Source organism: Mizuhopecten yessoensis, unplaced genomic scaffold (genome assembly GCF_002113885.1).
Source record: "Mizuhopecten yessoensis strain PY_sf001 unplaced genomic scaffold, ASM211388v2 scaffold10821, whole genome shotgun sequence".
Lineage (NCBI taxonomy): Eukaryota > Metazoa > Mollusca > Bivalvia > Pectinida > Pectinidae > Mizuhopecten > Mizuhopecten yessoensis.
In genome coordinates this window covers 1,239,181-1,261,715 of record NW_018408738.1, presented here as the reverse complement: position 1 = coordinate 1,261,715, position 22,535 = coordinate 1,239,181, and the positions used below count along the sequence as shown (strand labels likewise).

Below are 22,535 nucleotides of genomic sequence, written 5' to 3'. Positions count from 1 at the left end.
ATGGTCCCTATATAGACAGTGTAATGGTCCCTATATAGACAGTGTAATGGTCCCTATATAGACAGTGTAATGGTCCCTATATAGACAGTGTAATGGTCCCTATATAGACAGTGTAATGGTCCCTATATAGACAGTGTAATGGTCCCTATATAGACAGTGTAATGGTCCCTATATAGACAGTGTAATGGTCCCTATATAGACAGTGTAATGGTCCCTATATAGACAGTGTTATGGTCCCTATATAGACAGTGTTATGGTCCCTATATAGACAGTGTTATGGTCCCTATATAGACAGTGTTATGGTCCCTATATAGACAGTGTTATGGTCCCTATATAGACAGTGTAATGGTCCCTATATAGACAGTGTAATGGTCCCTATATAGACAGTGTAATGGTCCCTATATAGACAGTGTTATGGTCCCTATATAGACAGTGTTATGGTCCCTATATAGACAGTGTTATGGTCCCTATATAGACAGTGTAATGGTCCCTATATAGACAGTGTAATGGTCCCTATATAGACAGTGTAATGGTCCCTATATAGACAGTGTAATGGTCCCTATATAGACAGTGTAATGGTCCCTATATAGACAGTGTAATGGTCCCTATATAGACAGTGTAATGGTCCCTATATAGACAGTGTAATGGTCCCTATATAGACAGTGTAATGGTCCCTATATAGACAGTGTAATGGTCCCTATATAGACAGTGTAATGGTCCCTATATAGACAGTGTAATGGTCCCTATATAGACAGTGTAATGGTCCCTATATAGACAGTGTTATGGTCCCTATATAGACAGTGTTATGGTCCCTATATAGACAAATGTATGGTCCCTATATAGATAGTGTTATGGTCCCGATTTCAATAGGGTCATCGTGCCTATATAGATAGAGTTATGGTTCCTATTTAGACAGCTATAAAGTCTATATATAGACAGAATGATGGTCCCTATATAGACGAAGTTATGGTCCCCATATAAACAGTGTTATAATCCCTACATGTATATAGACAGTGGTATGGTCCCTACATATCTAGTGGTATGGTCCCTATATAGACGGTGTTATGGTCCCTACATAGACAGTGTTATGGTCTCTATATAGACAGTGGTATGGTCCCTACATATACAGTGTTATGGTTCTATATAGACAGTGTTATGTTCGTATGTAGATGTTCTTATGGTTTCTATTTAAAGAGTTATGGTCAACAAATACACAGAGGTACAGCTCTTGTTTCAATAGTGATATCGTCCCTATATCGACAGTGTTATTGTCCCCGTATATACAGAGTTATGGTCAACAGATACACAGAGGTACAGCTCTTATTTCAATAGTGATATCGTCCCTATATCGACAGTGTTATTGTCACCGTATATACAGAGTTATGGTCCATATATAGCCAGTGTTATGGTCCTTATATAGACAGTGTTATAATCCTTATATAGAAAGTGTTATTGTCCTTACATTGACATTGTTATTGTTTCTACACTGACAGAGTTATGGTAGCTATATAGACAGTGTAATTGTTCATATATTGATAGTATTATGGTCCATATATATATCACTTAAATCGTACAAACTAGACAAAAAGTCGTATTATCGATATAAATAGTCGTTACACTGAGGTAAAAGTAACAAATGACAGGAATAAGTGTTTGTGATATACATATTGGTGTAAGAGGAATGGTGTTAGTGCAAGAAGGAAATCCCGATGTGTCGCAATCACAGCATCACAGATAAATGTAGAATACGTGTTATATTAAACTACCGATAAAAAAATAATTTACGTACGCATCATGTAACGTCTTGTCATCCTCTCCAAAGTATGTCAATCTTTCGATCAGTTTTTCTATGAAAACAGTACATCTAAAATGTAAAAAATAATATAATCAACGAAAAGAGGCCCATGAGTCAAACCACGTGTTCCTTGATTTTGCGATGTTGTTTTGTAACAAAGTGTAAAAGTACAAACAACCAAATATGTCTTTTTGACTTTACCGAAACTATGTTGGCCTGTGACCAATACTTCAATACAGCAAGGAATTCTTTTGAAGGTTTTGCACTCTGGTACCCCTTATGTTGTTGATCAGACCAAGTTTCATCAGAATCCGAGTGTCTGGTTCAGAGAAGCCGATAACATTTACGCACGACGGACAAAAAGTGATCGTAATAGATCACTTGAGTGGATCTGGTGATATTTAAACTTATAAAATGTATTTTGTTAGGCTAAATTTTATATTTTCCTTATTCGTTACATATTATCAACAACTTTCCAGTTATTATAATTGTACTTGGGCTGTTTTTTTTCTATTTTCAAATTTAAATGTTTTGGATTGGTTTTTTCCCAGTAATTTATTTTTGCCAATTCTGTAAACCTACTTCAACCAAAACACATGACATACATTTGCACATTAATGTGAACGATTTTTTTTATTGACATTTCAACAACGAATGCAAAGATGGAAAGTGTTTATAGATATATTGCACTTAATTATTGACATGGGTAAGTTTTAGAACATTGTTCGGATTTCACATTGTAAAATGTTATGACTTCTAAAATTGCAATATATATACCTTTTATTTTCTTGCTCAAATGTTTGGCCCAGAAAATCGTTGTTGTCCGTAGTTGCCCTGAAGAAAAAGAAAAAAGAAGAAGGGTATGCTTTATTTATCGTTATATGTAAAGTTCACCGCGTTTTCTTACTATAATCCTCATGAATCTCACGAACTTCACAGTCTTTCCTGCTACAATTAGTATCCATATAAATTACAGTATAATGAACACGTCCATATACACAACAAGTGGAGTTCGTTGAGATTTTTTTTACAGATATTGACTGCAACTATTGTAATATTTTTACTCTTTCAATTATATTTGATAGGGTTCATTAATGCCTCGATAATGTTCTGAATGAAGTAATACAGAAGGAATTTAATGGAAGTCGGGTTTCAACTATATGTATATGTTCTAATTATTTCAAATATAAACACACACACTCCGTACAAAACTAGAGGACTTACGCAAGTAGGAAAATAAAGATGTTTAATTGCCAAATACATTCTATAAATATTGAGAAATTAATGAACTACATGTATTAATTCATCTTACTGTTTTTCCGAACCAGCTTGCATTTTATTCGTAGCACTTTTTGGTTTTGGAAGTCCTTTCGTAGCAGCAGGTTTTCCTTTCGTCTTTGGCGGCATTTTAGCAAAAATCTGTAAAAAAAGATTATATTGTATATTTCTGATTATTACAAATCCGCTACCAAATGAAATCCCCGTGTAAATGTTGTTTGCTACAAACTTAAATATAGTTGGCTGTTTGCTTATAGTTATGATTGACTTAGTATATTGTGCGATGAAAGGGAACCGTTTTACCGTTTATGTACAATGTATGTATCGCTGTAATGATGTTTTTACTTATTAAATTGACCTACATAATCATGACTGAACAAGCTATATATATATATATATATATATATATATATATATATATATATATCTTCCAGTTACATATACCACTTCACATGTTCCCTGTGTGTAACAATACATGTCTATGGTCGGTAACGTATTAGTTTAAAGGTCATAGTATTGCCACATTATTCCTTAATAAACATAGAAATATAAAAACGTAGGCAACGGTTATTTTGAGAAGGGAATATGTCATTTTCTTAATTACTTTCGATTTGTATATATGATACATAGTAGTCCATGCAGTTCACACACAAGACATACTTAAATTGATTTGACTATAGAATTGGTAGATACATTGTGTATGTGAGTTGTGAAAACTTAATGTGAAAACTTAACTCACCGTGATGATGATCCTGTGTAGATGTATTATAGCAGTAGCCTATTCCACATCATAGAGCAACAGCGTAGTGTTTCAATACTTCCGCGTCAGGATCGTAGCAACACAATGTAAACAAACAGTTAACTCCCCTAAACTACTCACCCGGAGTTATGCGGCGACCACGTGTTCCACGAAGCACACACCTGTCGTCTGCTTGTCAATGGACTAACACGACCAATCGACTACGTCCGTACGGGTGTAGATAACTTGTGCGGTAAGTATTGTGCGTTTAAGAATGGCCGTATATGGTGTCTACAAATAACTTACATAGCAGTACACATGCATGGTAAGAGGCGCTTAAACACGTCACAATGTTAGTCATTACTACGATACACTATTTAGGCACTATTTATATACATGTTTATACCTAAATTTGTCAGCACCTAATTACGGAGCGCACACACTCGAAAACCGTCAAGTTAACATAACATGTTGACCTATATGTATCAGATGCTCATATACTCCCAAATATTGAAAATTGGCTTTAGTGCAACGTGTGGAATGCAATGTAAAACTGTCATGATACTGCCCGTGTGTGCACATAATTTTATGTGAATCGGAAATAGCCATATATCTTTAATATTATAACACATATTGATATAAATTGTTTTGTTTTTGTAGGAAAGTTGATTTCGCTGTTTAATAAAATGAACTTCGATTATCCTATGTCGGGATCGCTTTGTAAAAATATTGCATTTTATCGTATGCGCACACATGCAAACCAAATGCATCTATATATCTTTGTCCCTGATTCAAATTTTTGATAAAAATAGCCATGTATTCTTTACCTTTTCACAGATTCTGATATTTCATTTTTCTGTATTTTCTCACGCAGAAACATGAATGAATGATATATATCTGATACATCAAAGTACCAATAATTTATAAAAGTGGTTTACTTCTAAATAAATATACTGTAAACGTGGTTTCATTAAACATATCAATGCATGTATTTCAATACCACTATTATATCAAAGTATCTCAACTGCATACACTGTTTCAAAGTACATTCACTACCCCTCATGCATCAAATAATTTCAATTGCAATTACTCTTTTTATTTATATGCTGATGTATTAAACACATACAGTACATGTATACATTTCACTTCAGCTAATAGTACTTTATTGATGCTTCAAACATGTATTCCAGTGCCACTAATGCATTCCTTTATTAAGTGCTTTTTCATTGTTTTTATTAATGCATTAAGCATATACATGCATGAATTTTACCTCTATTAATATTTCAACGACTTTCATCTTCAACAGCTTACCCTTTATAATTGTATGTTGATACAATAAGTATACACATGTATACATTTTTCTACCACTATTGTATCAAAGTTTGTCAACTTCAAGAACTCTGTTTTTTTATATTGATGCATTAAGGATATACATGTACATGCATGCATTTTAGCTCCACGAATGTATCGACGTATCTCGACTTAAAGTACTTTATATACTTTCATGCATGAAGCATATGCATGGATATATTTTACTGCCATCAAAGTATCAAAGTTTCCAACTTCAATAACTCTATATACATATACGCTGATGCATTAAGCATATACTTGCATGCATTTCAGTGCCACTAATTATGTATCAACGTATCTCAACTTAAAGTATTTTATATATATACACGCATGTACATGTATCACAGTGCCACTTATGTACATTGTATCCGTGTTTAGGTACTTTAAGTACTCTCTGTATATTGTGTTTTAAATGTCTATATATTCAGCATTTACATGCTTGTATACGAGCTATTACATTTATTATTGTATCAAAGTACATGTGTTTATTAATGTTTAAGGAATGATCATCTTTTCATAATAAACGATTTTATCTTGTAATAATGAGTTTCTTTCTCGTCACAACGAGATACAAATACCTAGTAGTAGCTATAACGTGCTATCAATTCGTGATAACGAGATAAGATATCAAAAGAATACTAATTTAGCAGATGATCTAACACGAGCGTTTCTGTAATAATTGGTTTATTAAACTAGCTTATTGATTTAAAAGAAAGCAATGATATGATTTAGATATATATGCTAAAGATGGTATGTGCTACTCGTCTTGGCTGAACTGCTTCCAAAATAGTTTTTCGGCCGGTTCCTATACAGGTGACCAGTTATCAAATCTCATGTAGAGCGGTTTGCCGGTCAATATCGATATTTGAATACAGCCTTTAAGATAATCTCCTACACTTTACCGGTGATAGATATTGTAAAGTATTTTTATTTGTTTATAATCTTTAAACGTCAAATTATGTTGTTTTGGTCAGTATGATGGTTTCTCAAGATATACTTTTAGATTTTTGTTGAATTTTTTGACAATATCTCAAGCGCGGCGTTCAGATTGTATAACCCTACATAACTCGGATCTTGTCATTATGACGTCATTACAAGTAAGGCGTCACAATTGTAATTGCATCGTTTGCGATCAACGCCTGATGATGGCTGTGTAATGTTATATGTAATAGAATGTATGTCATTCATTTTCAGTAACACACTCATTTCACTTATGTTAATATTGGACATCACCCCCCTCCCCCCTTCACATAGCAAGAACGGACTTCCCTGTCCCTTTTAACGTCATATCTAGTAATGCAATAACATGTTACAATGAACATCCAAGTAAATCAGTAATACATCACTCTCTACACTAAGAGAGATCTTCCAGAGTGGGACACATAAGTAAAAATGAAAACATGTATATGCTTAATTCATTTACATAGAAAAAAATATTTAATTATTATCAGCGAATTTTCTTTGGTACATTAATACAAGTGATAAACAAAAATGTATATGCTTAATGCCTCATCATATTAATAAATAGATTTCTTGAAGTTAAAGGTGAGATACGTCAATACATTAGTGGAAGTGAAATACGTGCAGGTATTTGCAATTTGCCCATATATCTTTTTTATGTAATACGCATCCAACCAACATTTGTTTGTGATGATCCAGTGCCAATATTGGATCATACTTTTGTTATTACTTATAAGACCTATATATAAAGAACTTAAATTTTATATACGTTGATATATTAGTGTCACTGAAATACATATTTGTATATACGTAACGCAACAATATATACAAAGGAAGTTTTATGTAGTAATTATTAAATAGTACTTATGCATCGATATATTACTTGAAGTGAAATGCATGCAAATTCATGTTTAATACATCGACTTATGAATATGAAGAGTGATTGCAATTGAAATAAAAGTACAGAAAGTATAATATATAATCAACATAGGTGTTATTGGTTTATGTCTACACCCGGTTTTCAGATGTGTGCGCAAGCACAGATGCGGTTTTGTTTGTTTGTTTTGGGTTTAACGTCCTCGTTCAGCCAGGGTCATTACAGACGGATGCCTTAATTTGACATCGCCGGAAAGAAAAGTAGAAAAGTAGAAAAGTAGCAAAGAAAGAAAATAGACGGTAAAGGCAGGAAATAAAAAGATCCCAAATGTTGCAACAGGGTAGCAGATCAACTTTTGTCTCTTTCATATTTTCTCACAAAAGGAAATCCCATGTTCTGCATTTCTTTCACGTTCCCATTAACAAAGGACAAAAAAACACCTCTCTAGATTCTGCAGGGTGGCCAATATTAGTATCCTCTTATAATCATGCAGGCCTATAGTTTCTCCGAACATTGGTTTGCAAATGTGTTACCTCATCTGATATATAAATTGTATACATTTAGGAAGATTCGTTTACACGAACACATGGTGCCCTCTATTTCATCAGGAGCTACTACAATACGAGTGTTATATATCTTCCATAATTGATGCATAAAACATACACATGCATATGCTTAATGCTATTTTGATGCATTACGATGCGTTGATGCAGTAAATAAGCTGCCTAAAAAATACCTATTAGCATTATTAAGGTATCCGACAATACTTCCCAACTGTATATTTTAACATTTGAAATATTTCAAATGCTTCGTCTCACTGCAGCAAAGCGAAAGTAATGCGCTGTCATGTTGTATATAACACATGTACTTGGCTTGTGTACCTGCACCGGTCACGTCATGCACGTGGTATGATAAATATATCCATATATACATAATTAACAGTTAAATACACAACTAAATGTAATAATGCATATATTATTTGTTTGTTATATATTTAGGTATTTATTAATTATCTAATCCCATTACTTGTATTTAATAGACGCCATATGAACATTTCTATTAACCGTTAATTAAACTGCATTTAATCGACCCATAGTGCGATGCAATAAATAAAAAATAAATAATAAAGAAGCTAGCATTTTTTTATGTAATGTACATGCAGTTACAGAAAAAAACTAATTGTTTAACAATAATGTGTTAATCCGGAACCTTACACCCGGTAACCGCTTTCCAGAGAAGATGCCCCGAATGTCAATAACTATTGACACTCGGAAGATTTTAGAGACGGCCTTTTTATACTGTCCAAAGTAAAGCCCTACACATTTTACCCTAACCCTTCTGTCTTCTTTTTATTGAGAATTTAACCGGAGTATTCACCATACTCACTTTTTTTATTCAACATAATATGGAATTCCGCTGACATCTTTACTTCTTCTTGATCTAATTGCCATGATTTCGACCGCAATATAAAACATCAAAGTTGAATTGTGAATGTTTGTGATAGCCACCCATCATTTGATATACACCTTGGAATATTTCTGTACAGAGCTTTAACAAACGTTTGTCATGGCTTCTAGCATAAAGGTCAATTCCATTGAATCGAACGCCTTCGAGAAATCAGAAAATGGTAATGCACCATTAATTTGTATTTTGTCCGTATAGTCAATCATGTTGGATTTGTCTTATATGTATCTATTTTTTGTATCCCATTTTGTAGAACTAATTTTAGACCCTGGGCTAATGCTTTCGCAGCTGTTTTGTATTCCACATTTAACACGGCAATCGGTTGTTAGTTTTCTAATTGAAACAGATCCCCCTTTTTATATTAATGGTAAAACACCTTGTTTCTGCGACTGTGACTTCATTGTCATCTCCGCTATTTAAAGAATGAACTACCATATCGATTATTTATTCCCAAAATGCTCATTATTTTTTTTAATGTCATTCTCTTTTTGGGTCGCAGATGTATATAGCTTTTTATAGTATTTTCTTTCTATTTCTAGAATTTCTGTTTGTTTTTTTTCATAATATTTCTCTCATAGCCTACAGTTCGATATACAGCATATGAACCACCATAAGGAACACGTTCCACCATACATAATTTGATTCGCTTTACAGCATGTGAAACAAGTTCCACAATACAGCTCACTGTCCGCCAAACGTACAAATTAAAACTTACCACTTAACCAGACAATACTGTAGGACCACATTACTCTCAATCTGATGCAACTGATAATAACCCTATATACAACACAGACCTTCAAAGTAAGCACACAATTAACTGCTGTTCACACATAATAGCATGGCCACAAAGGTCAATACAAAGTTACATGTAACAAAGAACTGAATTGTTTATTATTGCCAACATAGAACATATTTACCATACAGATTAGAGTTCACGAAGAGCGCAAACATATGAAATCCCACATTCAACATCATGACTATAGAGGCTCTAACAAAATAAATAGTAACAACTAAAAGTTTGACACGTAATCAGTCTTGGACCCAAATATAATAAGTAAATCTTCTTTCCGAAGACCAATACCAGCTCATCAAAACAATTAAACTCCATCAGTAACACTATTAGGACACCGACCAATCATATGACTCTACAACTGTAGCATATCCGTTTTCTATGAGACTGTTTCCTAGTTGCAGGACACAACGTGTTATTGGCAAATGCCTCTACTTTGGAAATCAACAGATTGACACCTTTAAGACTTGACGTTTCCCCGGGCCAAAACTTTTTACTAAACCTTCCTTCTGGTAACCCAGCCGCAATGTTTCGTCCTGCTACATTGGTTGGTGCAAACAAACATGTTTCCTAAATGAATAGTCTTCTGTGCCCGCTATGAATTGGTCAACAATAAGTTCCACTCGAGAGCCAGAATCATATTGACAATAACCTTTCCCTAGCCAAATCTTCCAAGCAAAAACCATACTCTGACAAGGTGTTAGATGCAAGATAAACTCTGTACTTGAAATTATTCTTGTAAACTGCGTCTAAACCTGAAGGTTCAAGCCGATGCAATAAAGCAACTCTGATCTGAGCAAAACTACCTAGCGGCTTCTTAAGTCAAACCATACAGAATACTTCTAGCACTACCATCTAAAGACGTAGCTAATTGGGAGGCTTTCTCTGAATCACTCACTCGATTTCATTAAGAGACCTGGTCAAGATGAGCGAAGAAATCTTCAATTGACTTAGAACCATCATATCGTTGATATTCCTTCTCTTTCCATACACAGCTACCGCCAATACAACATGAACTGCTAGGTACACTCGAGATACATCCCAAACCTGTACTAACAACGTAACACGAACTCGTCACAGCACTGCTGATACAACCTGGCTGAGTTGTAGCACTGGTAGATGATACATGTACATATACACTTTCCATGAAAAAGAGTGATACCATGTATAAAAACTTAAACAAAATGATCACCGAGGGTTGATTACGGCCCCAATTCGTTACAGGATTAGACTCCGCCACTGTCGACCAAGGTTCAATTTGGTTGTCCTCGAGCTTCTCTGTTTAATACCGTGCTCTTTACACAAAGCTCAGTGTAAATCAGACAACTCCTCCTTTAATAAGCAGAAGACCCCTAAAGCTTAAACTTTGTTCCAGTCAGAGTTATTAACGTTATGATTATATTCTAGACTGCATATTCAGTAAATGGTGTAAGAAAACGTTGCATAATTTACAATTATAAGTGATATGCTTATCTTATTCTTTATTCTCGATTACATTACAGGATTATACATCATGTTATTGCATTACATGTACACTATTCTACATCTAGATGTTTAATAATTTTTCATCTCATTAATTACAAAATCATTACGATACATATCATGTGCAAGTATTAGGGGAATTAACTATCATTTATCCCTGTTACAGGTATATATACACTACAAATGTACCATCATTGTTGAATTGAGGTGGGGGGGGGGGGGATATAGAGTTTTTATCTTAAATTCCTCATTCTCCTCTCCCCCGCCCTTTGAAAAATGGGAATCAGGAAGCTCTGCGTTGTTATCTGAAGGCCTTTGAAAACAATATTACTTTTTTTCTCGAAATCGAATAAAATATTTAGAAATCCATATAAGGATTTTGGAATGTCTGTTATGAAAGCTGCAGCTACGCACCTGGTACATGCATGGAATTTTGCTCCACAACGTTAGGCAATTGACCTAAGTAATCTTACCTAAAACTTACTGGTACAGTACATCCTGTTTGTTCACATTTCTCGTATTTAAACTGAGAAACCAGTCTTTACGACTCTGTGTTCGGCGGTAAACACATTGCCCAATGGAACGCTTTAAATATTTGATAAGCAAAGCACTATCACTAGAACTCCCTACCCCCTCAACCCCTTTCGCTCGGTGATTTCGTGAAATAATAGACCGAACTCTGCAAAGATTTGATATATACATGTATACAATTTTCTTTTTATTTGAAATAGAGATAATTGTCAATAATGTTATTATGAATTTGATATAAAACACCTTTATATTATATATATAACGTACACAGGACGATATCTAGTCCAGACAAAGGCAGCTGGTGAGTATAAGAAGAAATGATGCAGGATTTTGACAAATAGTATATTCAGATTATTCAATATTGATATACTGAATCAGACACTATACATTAACCAGGTAGATGTTTTTAGTCACCCCTTGGGGAACCCCAGTGGGTATGATTTTGACATCTGTTGCCGAACACTTTGAAGAGCGTTCGTGTGGCTCCAATAGCGAAAATAAAACATGATTAGCTATTTAAAACTACTCTTGGCGAAAACGTCAACGAGGGGCTCTTATTCAAGTTACTGTCGACAATGTATAACACTTTGGCGATAACTGTTTCTAGAGCAATTGTTTCAGGTAAATTTAGCCCCACGACATCACTGTGTACTGCGAAATGAAATCATTTGCAGTGTTTGTGTTTTATAGTCATAAAACATAGAAATTTAATTTTCTTCAAGAAAATCAACCACATGCTTTCTTATTATATCCATGTGTTTGCATGTACAGCTGGTCATTGTTAGACCATTTTGATTGATACAATTTGTTTAGGTGGACATCTGTCAGTTGTAGCTTTGTCAATGATTTATTATACATGTACTGAAAATGATCATACAGGAGATGGGATGACTTTCATGTCATTTTGACATATTTCTGGTTTGTTTTGTTTTGAGAACACAGTATCTGCTGTCCTATACAATCAGAAGAAAAATGGTGGAAAAGGCTGCAAAAGGCGATGCCTTTGCCTAATGCGATTGTATTTAAATGCATTAAATTGAATTACACATAAACATCTTCACTACAATACGGAACGACAGACACAGAAAACGGAAATGGAGTTTATTTATACGTTAGAAGTGGCTTTACAACAAAAGACCAAATAACAAAACTAAATCTGACCGGATAAAGATTCAAATAAATCCTTGCAGCAGTTTGTTAGAAAAGTCCAAACGATTGGTTTTGAGGTTTTAGTAGTTTTGAAGAATTAATCATGGGATGTTAAGGCCCTAAAGATACTTTAACATTTGTCCTGGGAATAAAGGAATTCATTTTTAAAAATTACACCGTATAAGGAAATCCTCTTAAAGTGAAACAAATGTTCACTGGTTTTACCCGAATCTCAACAATTTCTGTGCAACATCCATGAAAAAAAAGTCAAAACGGTGCTTAAAATACAAGTTTCAGTGATCAATTTGCTGTTTATTGTACGAGGACACACATCAACTCCGTCTTTACACGTCATAAAACCTTGTAGGTTCGGTCTATGAAGAACGTCAGAAAGGACACATACATCGACAAACTGTTTAACATTGATTGGTACACGTTTTCCTCCATTACTCACGTAAACAAAGCCTGAGAAAGACATTGCAAGACTAGTTTCCACCTCATGGACAACGTTACGGCTTTAAATTTAATCTGTATAAAACAGCGAACGGATCTTTGGAAGAACGGAGATATCTTGGAAGTATCATCTATTATATGCAATTAGTTTGTTTTATGCTATTTCTATGATTGCCGGTCGTCTGGTATTATGGCTTAAGCCACAGGTTTAAACAATAATCCACATGTTTAATGTTTCTGGCGAAACATGTCCAAGTTGAATATCAGAACAAGTCAATGAACTCCATACATACAATACAATTAAGGAGTTCTTCTCTATACTTTTCGGTACTTTGTGCAAAATGTTAGACAGAGACAAATGTTTTAAAATAGTGTCAAGCCTTGGAATTGTTTACCTTCTGCTGTCAGGTCTGTGAGCAACAGAGCAAGTTAAAACAAAGAAGAGTAAAAGCATTTTTACAGCATTGCTCTGACATAAAGCACATACTTTTATCTTGTTTGATGGTTACATTTACATTTAGTTTACCTAATAGACAACCTCTACATCATTTTGTTATGAGTGTTATCCAAACGTTCAATTGCATATTTTGCTGAGACAGACATTGTTTTTATGTTAGGAATAAAGAATTCTAACGTGAATTACTGTGATATTAAATTGATGTCTAACAATTTAGATCCTACATCTTATGCTGAAATTTTTTATGAATACTTGTGATGATATGCGATAGCCAATATTTATGTGAGAATGATACAAGACACTCGTAAAAGCTGTTTACAATATGTTTATTCCTATTACATGTATATGTTTCATGTTAAGTACCACAGTGGAAATTAGGTTACGACCTTTCAGTGGTATCCCGGTAAAATAGGAAATGGATTGTCCATGTACTATACTTTTAAGTATTAATGCAATGCTTTACCAATAAAACTATCTATCTAATCATATAATCTGCGTCGTGCCGCTTTCTAACCTGAATTGATATTTCACACTGAAAGAGTTAATCAAGGTTTTCGTATGATCCACAGTAAACAACCTGGTACAACTCGTCCTATCTCCAGATGTTAGTCGGACAAATCCCACAAGCTTGACTTACAGCCATCATTTGGTTTCTCAGTTCTGCAGACGATATAAACAATAAACAACGGCGTCATACTTTATTTTATTTTATTTTTATCAATCAAGAGCAGCGAACCACTATAGAATGTTGCTTTCATGGTAACCGCAGCGGAACATTTGTTGCGTTTATGTTGATTTTGTTTTGTGTGTTAACAGATGTTAAAATATATACAACATATATGGGTGTTCTCTAACTAGACAAAGAAAATTTATTCCACAGTAAGTATGTTTAGATTTACTAGTTAAGGAAGGGCTATTAAGAGCGTTGCACATGCATGGTTGGCGGGTACATACCTAAAAGCACATGCATTATCTTCTTATAATGCACGGTTACTAACCGACGAAAAGTGATGTTTCACCACGGACGTTACTATTTGGCGGGAGTTGTAAAACTGCAGGACAACCAAACAGTTGATTAGTATAATTTATGATTAATCTATCATCGACGAGTTTGAATACTGGTGCTTAATAAAGTATTGCATATTACAGAATATTTCAGGAATAAGTTCTATTGAGTACAATGAAATATTCGTCATCTATTCAGTTTTGTCGTGCTTAACTCGAATTATCAGCTCATATACAGATTTACATAGAAAATGATCCCCTAAATGAACAGTAGACGGATCAAAGATACAGATCACTGAACATTTGAATATCAGTCTGACCTTACATGGACAATATTTACCTTTTTGTCTGATTAACTTCGATACAGTAAATTATAATATCATTACATTTTTAAATTGCAATAAAGCTTCTAGTGTGATTTAGTGGTTGGCACATTTTAACTTTGGATAACTGGTTCTAATCATAAGATGGTCGCAGTTCCTTTTGGTGAGTTTAGAGAGCGTCTCGCGTGACAATGTTACAGCACATCCTTACTCATGTACTCGTTATACAAATGCATCATATATCCACATGACGATATGATACAAATGTGTATGCATATGACATTTTATATATACATGATTTACAAATACAAATATTTTATACAATAATTCATATAATAAAAGCCTAACACCTGATGCATTTCCCAAAAATGAAATGTCCGCTGTACTTGCCTAACTCCTTGAACTTGATATTCTCATAAAAGACCTTGTCACATGTCTTTCAGCAGTTTTCTAGTACCACACACGTTACTGCATCATGGTTTGCCTTGGGCCACGCCCTTGCCAAGTATAGGCCCTCCTTTGTGAAGATGCAAGACTGGCCATACTACATAGTCAAGCCGCTTGCCTTTCTTTGTGTAGGGTTTATACAGATCCTCGTCGAATATTTCTGGTGGCTTCATTGAAATGCAAACCTTGGGGTCCTGAACGGTCATGAGCCAGCACACGAACACGCACCTCTTCATGTACGCTTCCGTCTTTGTTCCTACCTTAATGTTTGCGTCTCTCTTCGCCTCTTTCGCAAAATCCTGAAACAATATGTAGATTGTTTTGTTCTCATTTTAAGCCTCTCATGGTCTGCAAACAAATTAAGTAATACATATCTACACGGTAGATATTGGTTAAATAGTAGACCTGTAAAGATAATATAACAATATATTCATTGCGCAGCAGATTAATTTTGTTTCCTCCAAGGAAAAGACGATCCTTCCATGGACCAATATTTGTGCTTTCATGCAATCTTTCAGTCATTTTTTTTTTTTATGCGCAATGGTTTCTGGCAACTACATCAAACATATAAAAGCTATATAAAACAAATATTAAGGATAACTCCTCTGCAATGTTATAGAGGGACTTACAAGCACCTTGTAGCTGTCCCCGAATATTACTTTTTGTTCTAGAATATTTTTTTTTTTTTTTTTTTTAAATATTTACTGCTAATGCGTCCTCAATAAACGAAATGACCAATGTACAGTAAATATGCGATACTAACTGCATCCACTTAATGTTTACATCTTACCGACGCCCTTTTGTTTCGTAAGTCTCGTAACTATATATTATTTACCTGCTATAGGTATTTGACGACATGTACTGCCAACCTTTTCCGGTAGTCCTTGTTGGTTTGGTTGATTACCTTTGGCATCGTCTACAATATTGCCCAAACAAATATAGGAATGTATTACATGAAAAATCATACATGATGACTATCTTAGGCAGTCCAATCATGTAATAATTAACGGAGAGGGAGTGTAAAGAATTGTAGTTAAGCATGACACAGCATTGAAAACCTTTACATTCTGAAATACACACAAATTCTGTATGTAGTGTACGTAGAAAAGTGCAAAGGTTTAATGTACATGTTTTTGAATGTATGAAATATTATGTATTGTAATAGACAAAAATATTTATTTGATATTAAATCAGTTTTAAGCAAGCTTCTTTTTTTGTGCAGTCAGAATTTGTATTCATTAAAGATATATATGTGCAATAAAATATATACTGGGTCTCAATACTACGGTGGTCATTTAAGACATGCACACTTTTATTTTCTGCACTATTTATCTCGAGCGCTCGACTTATTGTCTCGAACATTCGACATATTTTCTCGAGCAGTCGACATAACTTCTCGAACGCTCGACTTATTCAACCTATCTGCATTGTACATAACACGTTAGAATCGTACGCACGAATAAGAACACCGCAAAATGGTGCATAATACATTTCGGAACTACATTAGCCTATACATATCAATTTTCTAAAATTAATATGAGGGTAATATCATTTTTATATGTAATGCAAATGTGTGTCATAGTACAACGACGTCTTAATTGGACGTTTGAAACCCACACTAAAATCTTGACCTGACAGAAAATCAGTGTTTCAACCGTGACAGCGAATGTGATATGTTACCCTCTCCTCTCACTCCATTGATGTTCTTTAGAGGAGAAGAATGTTGTGCTTAATGTATGATATGACAATCAAGTTAAAATGGGATCATGATACATGTAGTCCGTCTTTGCGTATTGCAGAATTATCTGCTCTTGTGAGCAGGTATTGATTGTTACGTCATTTGTTTGTGAGTGTAACGTCATCAATTTTTGAGAAACCGACGTAATTTTCTCACACAAACCAATGACGTAACAATCAATACTTGCTCACAAGAGAAGATAACTCTGCAATACACAAAAACGGAATACGAGCTATTACTTCTATTATTGTACCAAAGTACATGTGTTTATTAATGTCGACTTTATAGTGATATCTCACTGAAATGCCATGCCGAAGGCACAAAGCACACCATTCCGCCCGGTCACATTATACTGACAACGGGTGAACCAGTTGTTGCCATTCCCCTTAATGGTGAACGTTAAGCAGGGAATAACAACTACAATTTTTCAGGATTTTAGTATGTCCCGGCTTGAGAACAGAACCCATGGCCTTCCACCAATGGGCGAACGATCAACATTCAAGCCAAAAGTGAGGTGTTGCCAAGCAAGGCGCTAGGAAATAAAAGGTAACTAGAAATTGAAAGACATATAAATATCCCATATATTGCATTGGGTGCAGCAGATTGATTTTGGTCATTTTTGTGTCCCCAACTAGCGGACACCAAAGCAATACTTCTTACTTGTAACAGACATTATGACTTGTCTAGAGATAATATTTCCTTTTGTGAAATGTATGCCTACAGAACTCGGCGACAATTGGAGGATATGAATCGATAATCAGTCAAAACGAAACAAAAAAAAGAGATAAAAAATGCCGTTTTCAATTGATGCTCAACACCATCCAGCTTCTCTACTGTCAAATCTTAAATGTGTCTTACCCTTCCTTTCTCACAGAAATATGTATTATTATTATATTTTTATTTTATTTCAATAACAACGTAAAACAAACTTAAACTAATGTCATTAAATAGTCCACCAGGGAACCTATCATTCTTATATATGATTACACAGGGGAAAGCAACAACGCGCAAATACGACGGCAACCGAGCAAACACTTATCTCTCTCCCTTGACGTCTTATTCTTGACCCTCGATGTCATATCCCTTGCCTCGACGTTGAATTCTGACCTTCTGGTATCGTTGCACATGGACGTTGAGTTTTATCTATGACTTAATTGGTTATATGACTAAACGTTACATTATAATTTTTAACGTTTCAAAAATTTAAAGATCGAGACTGAGCTGCATTATGACGGATTGTACATGAGTTGAGAAGGCATAACAATGCATAGACAATAAGAATGTTTCATAATTTTGTAGACTGACCAACACAATAAAACCCCCCAGATCATATTAGTTGTCGTACGATTGCTTTCTTGCAGTTCGAGTGAAAACAGAGTTGAGAAGGCAGTACTAGTACTAGTAAGAAGCGGCTCAAAACTTTATACCCAACTTCGCAATCAGGAAATAGTTGTTCAATGTGACATTTGACCTTTGAAACTTGAACACCAATGACCACCAAAATTTCACTACACTTACCACAATACACAACCGGATAAGATTTATTATTCAAGAGATTAATTATGGAAATACAAAACCCAATGCCGATAAACTTGAAAAGATTCTTTCATGTAGGGACAGGTTTGCCACAACTACTAACTACTAATCCTACGCCACCTGGCTGGTATTTCCCTATATATGTGTTTAAGCCTGCGTGTGTGCTGGAAATGTAACGTGTGTTCTATTTGTAGTGGGATCGAGCTTCCAAAGGCATCATTTATAGTGCCACCTCACCTGAATGCTACAGCACAGATACCGCAACATCCATCCCAGACCAATTTATACTCCACCTGGGTTGTTGGAGTTGTGTGGACAGGAGAAAAATACTTTCTCTGAATAGCCATGCGTACGACAGCTTCATGAATCGGCCCCCGGCCGCCTACCTGGAAGGTCGGAGTGTTAACTATATGTTAATGTTAATTATAAGCTAAACGCCCTTTACTTGTAAAGCTTTCCGACAAATAATGATATATCACGAAATGTTGACATTTTAAAGATGCTGTGTGTAGTAATTTGTAGATCAAATCGACATAAGTTATGTCGATTTATTTACATTAATTACAACAAAGAGAGGTCCATTCACGTTTCCGTACATCTCCCCTGCTATCACGATTTCAATACAATACTATTATGAAGCGATTCATACGTAAAGTCTACGTAAAGCGCCCGAAATAATATGTCGAGCGCTCGAGAAAATATGTCGAGCGCTAGAGATAGTATGTCGAGCGATCGATCTCGAACACTCGAGGTAATAAGTCGAGCGCTCGAGATAATATGTCCAACGCTCGAGTAGTTATGTCTAGCGCTCGAGATAGTTTATGTATAAAATAGCATTGTGCATGTCCTAGATGTACCACCGTACAATACATATACTTGTTTGAAAAAATGAAATATTTGTTTAAAAGTTTTTTAATTGTAGGTGTCTAGTTTTATTCATTATGCATTCGATATGTTCTAGAGACTCAGGTCAGTCTAGTATGTACAAACCCCCTGTGCTGTTACAAGGGTTTTGGAGTCGGACCTTCTAGCCTAGTACTAAGCAGGAATGCGATAGCATGATGCACACGATTGTTAACTGTTTAGTGCTGAGATATGCAAAGTTCCAAAAAAGGAAGACTAACAAAATGTTATCAATAATGTCACTTTTTTAGAAGTTAAAACTGTCATTTAATTAAGATCCCTTGGAACTCTTAATTATGTTTTTATTTCGGATATATATTTGTGTTAATAATTCTAAATGATCTCTGTAAGTAACAGAAATGATGCAGAAAATTGAGAATCCAACTTATCCATTGTGTGTGTGTTTTAAATGCATATATTCCTCAAGTTCTAGTGCAGATTTGCATATTGAACAATATTTATTGTTAACCTGTACTTTTTATGACAAACATATCTTGTATGTATATGCTGATCGAATCGGTGTAATTCATAGTTATATTGTGATAATTAACTCTCAAACCTCATGTATGTAATTGTCAAAACTCATTATTTCATTCCACAATTTGAAATTTTGCATTTGTCATGACACTTTGATAATTACTGCCATAACCCTCTGTTGAGTATACACATGTATACGTCTATATTTGTCCATCATCCAATATTGTGATATGCGACATAACCTCAATACATGTTAAACAATAATTCCATTAAAAACAGCGAGAACGTCGAGCATGTTGATATCAGTAATAAAGTATCAAGTATCATTATATATCGGCTGCACACATGGAATATTGTAGTCAACAGCGAAACACATGTGAATATTCATTCATTATTTTATATAAATATGTATGTCAATGAAGCATAGCTGTTCTAAGTATACTTTCTTTAATTTTAGCAAAAACTAGATATTCCCTGCTTAGAAGTAGAAAATAATTATGTTGTGTAAACAAATACACTACGAGCAGGATATATAGGAAAATGATGAAGTAAATTAGATTGTTTGTGCAATGTTTAGTCCAATGTCAACCATGCACATTCAAAATTCATGTTGCAAAATACAATCAGACCTACTACATTTTCAAATTTCATTTTTTTTTCAAAATGTTCAATACAATTTTCACAATGTTTATGTGACAAACTCTCTATCCTCTGGATTCTGGTCGTGTGTATTTTGTTCAGTTATTATTAATTTTATTTGCCTATGCCATTGATTAGAACTCCTACGATATTAAGCAACTATAGCCCTTTTTATAAGATCAATATATGCAAAGTCTTTCAAACATTAAGAAAACAATTGTTATCTTATTGTAACTGTTTTTTTCATTATTTTTAAACAAACTTTTTACATTGCAATTATTTCAAACCTTCAAAGAATAGAAATCTCATTTTTTTTCATTTTAATGAACAACTCCTTTTCTATAGATAGTGTTCATGTCAAAAAGCTGCCCTTTTTTGACTATCCATCCTTAAAAAGTTCTTGTTATTGCTATTGTTTTGCTATATGTACTGTATGAATATTTCTCACATTTTATTTGTACACATTCTTGGTTGCACAACTTCTCCTGCTGTGTTCAGCTTTTAATGAAATGCAACTGATGTAGTCAGCACAGTCTTTTCTTTTGCTACTTCTACTTCTTCCAAAATACTGCATCAATATGAATGATACTTCGTACACAGAACATTTACATTGTCTGAATTTTATATGGTATACGTTTTGATTAACGTCCCCTTATTATAGAGTAATGTTCCGATGTTTAAAAATGTCTGCCCTACTCCTTAAAGTACAGCACTGATTGAAACTAAACTCGGGTTACTAGACATTTACCTTACACTACATGTTTTGCTGAGTGAAGCGCCTCAAAACGTTTATTCGGGATTGTACTTTTGCATGTTCGAAAGTGTGTAGTATATACAATTGAATGATACAATCGCTACCATTAGTTTGTCTCTATTCGGTTGTGTAACTCACCTCAGATGAGCTGAGCTCCTCAGAGAATCCACTAAGAGTCCTGTTGATCTTATCCATGAAACGATCTGCTCTGTATAAGCAAAACTTGTACGCATCCTATTTTGACAAATTAAAAAGCGTGTTTACAATTCCAATATTTGTTTAGGATTCTGAAAGCGTAGTATTCAGGATTCGATTAGATTTTGTTTATTTTCTATTTTTTCTTGTTGGAACTTACAAATGAGTTAAAAATATGTTACCTGATAAAAAGAAATTCTTAGTTACTAAATAATCCAAAATTAATAGAGCTTTTTCACGACCAAGGAAGTAGAGAGGGAATCGGTTCTTTTATTTCGTCTATTCGACAACGCTCCTAAAGCTTTATGTTCGTCAAACAATGTCCCTGGTATCCTATGAAATAGTTTTCTAAATTAAGTTAAAAATCACAATGCGGTTTTTTGTTTGTAAAGAGTTCCCTGATTGTACTTCAAGACGTTTTTGTAACACGTTTTCTAATGAAATATATCTCACACAAATATCTACACAAGCAGTACGTATTAGAACTTGTATTACGTGATAAAAACACAGATGTAATTCACACACAAAATTACACAAACAATGCGAAGTAGCACTTGTATCACGTGATAACTATACAGATGTAACTCATACACAGTACTTGTATCACGTGATACAAATATAGATCGATGTAACTCACACACATATTTACACAAACAATACGTGGTAGTACTTGTATCACGTGATATCAATACATATGTAAATCACATACATACTTACACACACAATCTCCAGTAGTAGTTTTATTACTTTTGTCTCATCTGATATTATATCTGTCATCTCCTCCATTGCGTCCGTCCATTCATTATCATACAAATCGGAAAACTTTTCTCCGAGACTCAAGGGACGGGTTGGATCACTGAGGTCTGCGATTGCAGGGTCGTTGTCAGTTAGCTGCGCTCCATTCCTTAATAGTAATAGTTATGTTAACAAACAAAAGGGCAAAATTGTATGAAGTAAAAGAAAAATACAGAAATCATTAAAAAAGACAAATAATAAATAACAAAAAACAGAAACAAAAACACTTGAATGCTTTCCATTCCTCTATGCGTTCGATGTACATTTATCTACCTGACATATCCAACACGACATGCACAAAGAACGGGAAAAGATGCATCAAACCAAGAGGAACAACCTCTATACGGGATATAAAATGTTTTGCTGCATCACATACCTGTTTTGCTGAAAATCAACTT

General features: G+C 34.4%; 1 protein-coding gene and 1 long non-coding RNA gene across 7 annotated transcripts in view; both read right to left on the bottom strand.

Moving 5' to 3' along the window:
* The window catches only part of LOC110462675 (girdin-like), a 29,452-nt gene extending 25,492 nt beyond the window's left edge, over window positions 1-3,960 (bottom strand). For 3 of the 6 annotated variants that reach the window (XM_021516757.1, XM_021516760.1, XM_021516761.1), the window contains exons 1-4: window positions 3,813-3,959; window positions 3,108-3,214; window positions 2,573-2,629; window positions 1,790-1,864 (exon numbers count right to left, since the gene is read on the bottom strand). In XM_021516757.1, coding sequence (XP_021372432.1) covers window positions 1,790-1,864; window positions 2,573-2,629; window positions 3,108-3,202 — 227 coding nt within the window. In that variant the 5' untranslated portion in view covers window positions 3,203-3,214; window positions 3,813-3,959. The other 3 variants (XM_021516759.1, XM_021516762.1, XM_021516758.1) reach the window with 2 other exon arrangements.
* A 10,056-nt stretch (window positions 3,961-14,016) lies between these two features.
* On the bottom strand, window positions 14,017-22,146 carry LOC110462676. The gene is made up of 4 exons (XR_002464308.1): window positions 22,060-22,146; window positions 21,286-21,381; window positions 15,936-16,016; window positions 14,017-15,399 (listed from the first exon to the last, which is right to left on the bottom strand). It is a non-coding gene; the product is annotated as an uncharacterized LOC110462676 (long non-coding RNA).
* Window positions 22,147-22,535: the final 389 nt, after the last annotated feature.